General features: G+C 51.8%; 1 protein-coding gene across 1 annotated transcript in view; it reads left to right on the top strand.

The window, feature by feature from the left end:
- Positions 1-1157: 1157 nt before the first annotated feature.
- The window catches only part of M6PR (mannose-6-phosphate receptor (cation dependent)), a 3033-nt gene continuing 2049 nt past the window's right edge, over positions 1158-2141 (top strand). The window contains exons 1-4 of the mRNA XM_010011213.1: positions 1158-1342; positions 1547-1719; positions 1810-1919; positions 2117-2141. The exon at positions 2117-2141 is cut by the window's right edge and continues 103 nt beyond it. Of these exons, the coding sequence (XP_010009515.1) occupies positions 1158-1342; positions 1547-1719; positions 1810-1919; positions 2117-2141 (493 nt within the window). The remainder of the gene's footprint in view (positions 1343-1546; positions 1720-1809; positions 1920-2116) is intronic.

Here is a 2141-nt window from a genome sequence, read left to right as displayed (position 1 = left end):
GGCCCGGGTGGGCGGCTCCGTCCCAGCGCCGGGCACGGCTCAGGCAGCGGTAACCGGGCAAGGGAGCAGCGTCGCCGCATCCATCCCTTTTTCCTTCAGGCTGAGTGCGAGGGGAGCGTTTGCCAGTGAGGCGCCCGGCGCAGCCGTGGCTAGGGCCAGGGGCAGGGTTCTGCTTTGAGGCTTACGAGACGAATCACGAGTTCCTGTGTCACGGGCTTCCTCATCTCGGCGTAACTAACCTTGTCCGGTGTGACCTCGGAGGGCTGGCTGGGTAGGAGTAGCCCTGCAGGAGCTGGGGGCTCACTGGTGGGCTCTGCAGACGGGCTGTCCCTCGGGCGGGTGCTGCCTGCTGCAGCCACGTGTTTGTTCAGTTGTGGGTCTGTCAACCCTCAGCATCGGGAGCTCGGCTGAAATCTGCACCGGGAGAAGCTGAGGGAAATCTGTTGCATCACTGTGGTTGGCTGGTGCAATCACTGAACGTTTCGTGTGTGATTTTTAGCGTGAGCTGAAAGCCAGATTTTTAGATTTCATTATTGTCGTTATTCCTGCCTCTTTGCTTGTATCTTCCATAGGATATCTCAGTTTCCTCCTTCCCTTCTGCCCCTGTATAAACAGAAGAAAACTGTAGCATGAAGTTGCAGCTTACAGTTATTAAACACTTTCAGATTCTCAGCTAAAGGAGTGGTAGAAAGATACCATAATTGTAATTATTAAGATTAAGGTACGTGAACAAACAGAACCTGATTAATCGCAGTGGCTCTTCCCTCCAAGCGTTTCACACAAGAGCTGCAAAGAGGTTTGATTAGAGGCCTGGTTAATCATTTTCTGCTGACTGGCTCCTCAGTGCAATGCAGTCACCAACAATGGTTTGTGCCTGAAACTTGCTCCGGCGCTCAGCCTGCTGGGCTGCCTCTGGCTGTGCTTAGCAGCAAAACTTCTTGTGGTCCCGAGGTAGAGTTCGGGAGAGAATCCCAAAATCAGCCCAGTGAACTGTCTTTGGCTACACGAGCAATTCAGATTTAGTTTCTGGGAACTGTTTCTAGATTCTGACTTCTCCTTTTTGCAGTCAGGACTGTGGGAGTGGCCAACCATTGACTCTGCGACCCTGCAGTTAGTTTGCAGGGGGCTAAACCAGTTAATCCTCTGTGTTCTCTGTGATGTGTGTGTCCAGGATGTCATCACCTTGCCATACCTCTGCTGCGCTGGCAGTTTTGATGGCCCTTGCTGTTGTGGGGGCTGAACAGTCAAAAGAGAGGAGCTGTGATGTGATCGGTGATGAAAGCAGTGAGTCGCAAATGGAAAGAGCCCTGCTGAAGAAACTGGAGCCCCTGAGCCCAATGAGGTACAGTGCAACACCCTGCAGGCCCTGGGGCTGTGCAGTGCCTCCCTGAGGCCAACGGGAGGGGAGGACTTGGGGTCAGACTGCAGAATGGGCTTCCCTGTTTCTATGGATGGGGACTGGCTTCCACGTCTCTAATGTCTGCTGCGCTGGGCCTTGTTCTTTGTAATCCTGTGAGCTGTCTGTGCTGTCCTCTCCCTGCTGCAGGTTTAACGTGACTGTGGAGAAAGGCAAAACGGAAAACTACGTCTACCATTTCAGAGTGTGCAGGGAGGTCAACAGCACCTTACATGATTTTGGTGGCCTGGTGCAAACAGATAGACAGAATGGGAAGACCACAGTGATAGGCAGAATCAACGAAACCCAGGTCTTCAATGGAAGTAAGAGTCCACTCAATACCTGTCTTACTTGGTATCTGCCTTTCGTCTCCTGATCTGGATTTGCAGCCTGTATTGTTTCTCTTTTGGCAGGTGACTGGATCATGCTGATTTATAAAGGAGGTGATTCATATGGCAGGCACTGCAGTGGTGAGAAGAGAAGGGCTGTGATAATGATTTCTTGCAAGCGGGGAGTTACAGCAGTAAGTGACACATGAGGTGGGAGAGGAGCAGGAGGCTGCCAGACAGGTGGTTGATAAGCAGAAGGGCTTTGAGGAGGCAGCAAGGTTTTCTGCTGTCCTCCAGTGTCTGTTGCCTAGCTGCAGTAACAGTGATGGAAGTGTCTTCTGGTGAATGCCTGGGTACATTTTCACATTACTTCACTTTTCCCAAATTGCAGAGTTCGTTCAGCATTATTTCGGAAG

The sequence above is a fragment of the Nestor notabilis genome, unplaced genomic scaffold (genome assembly GCF_000696875.1).
Source record: "Nestor notabilis isolate BGI_N333 unplaced genomic scaffold, ASM69687v1 scaffold11490, whole genome shotgun sequence".
Lineage (NCBI taxonomy): Eukaryota > Metazoa > Chordata > Aves > Psittaciformes > Psittacidae > Nestor > Nestor notabilis.
This window is presented reverse-complemented; position numbering and strand designations above follow the sequence as displayed.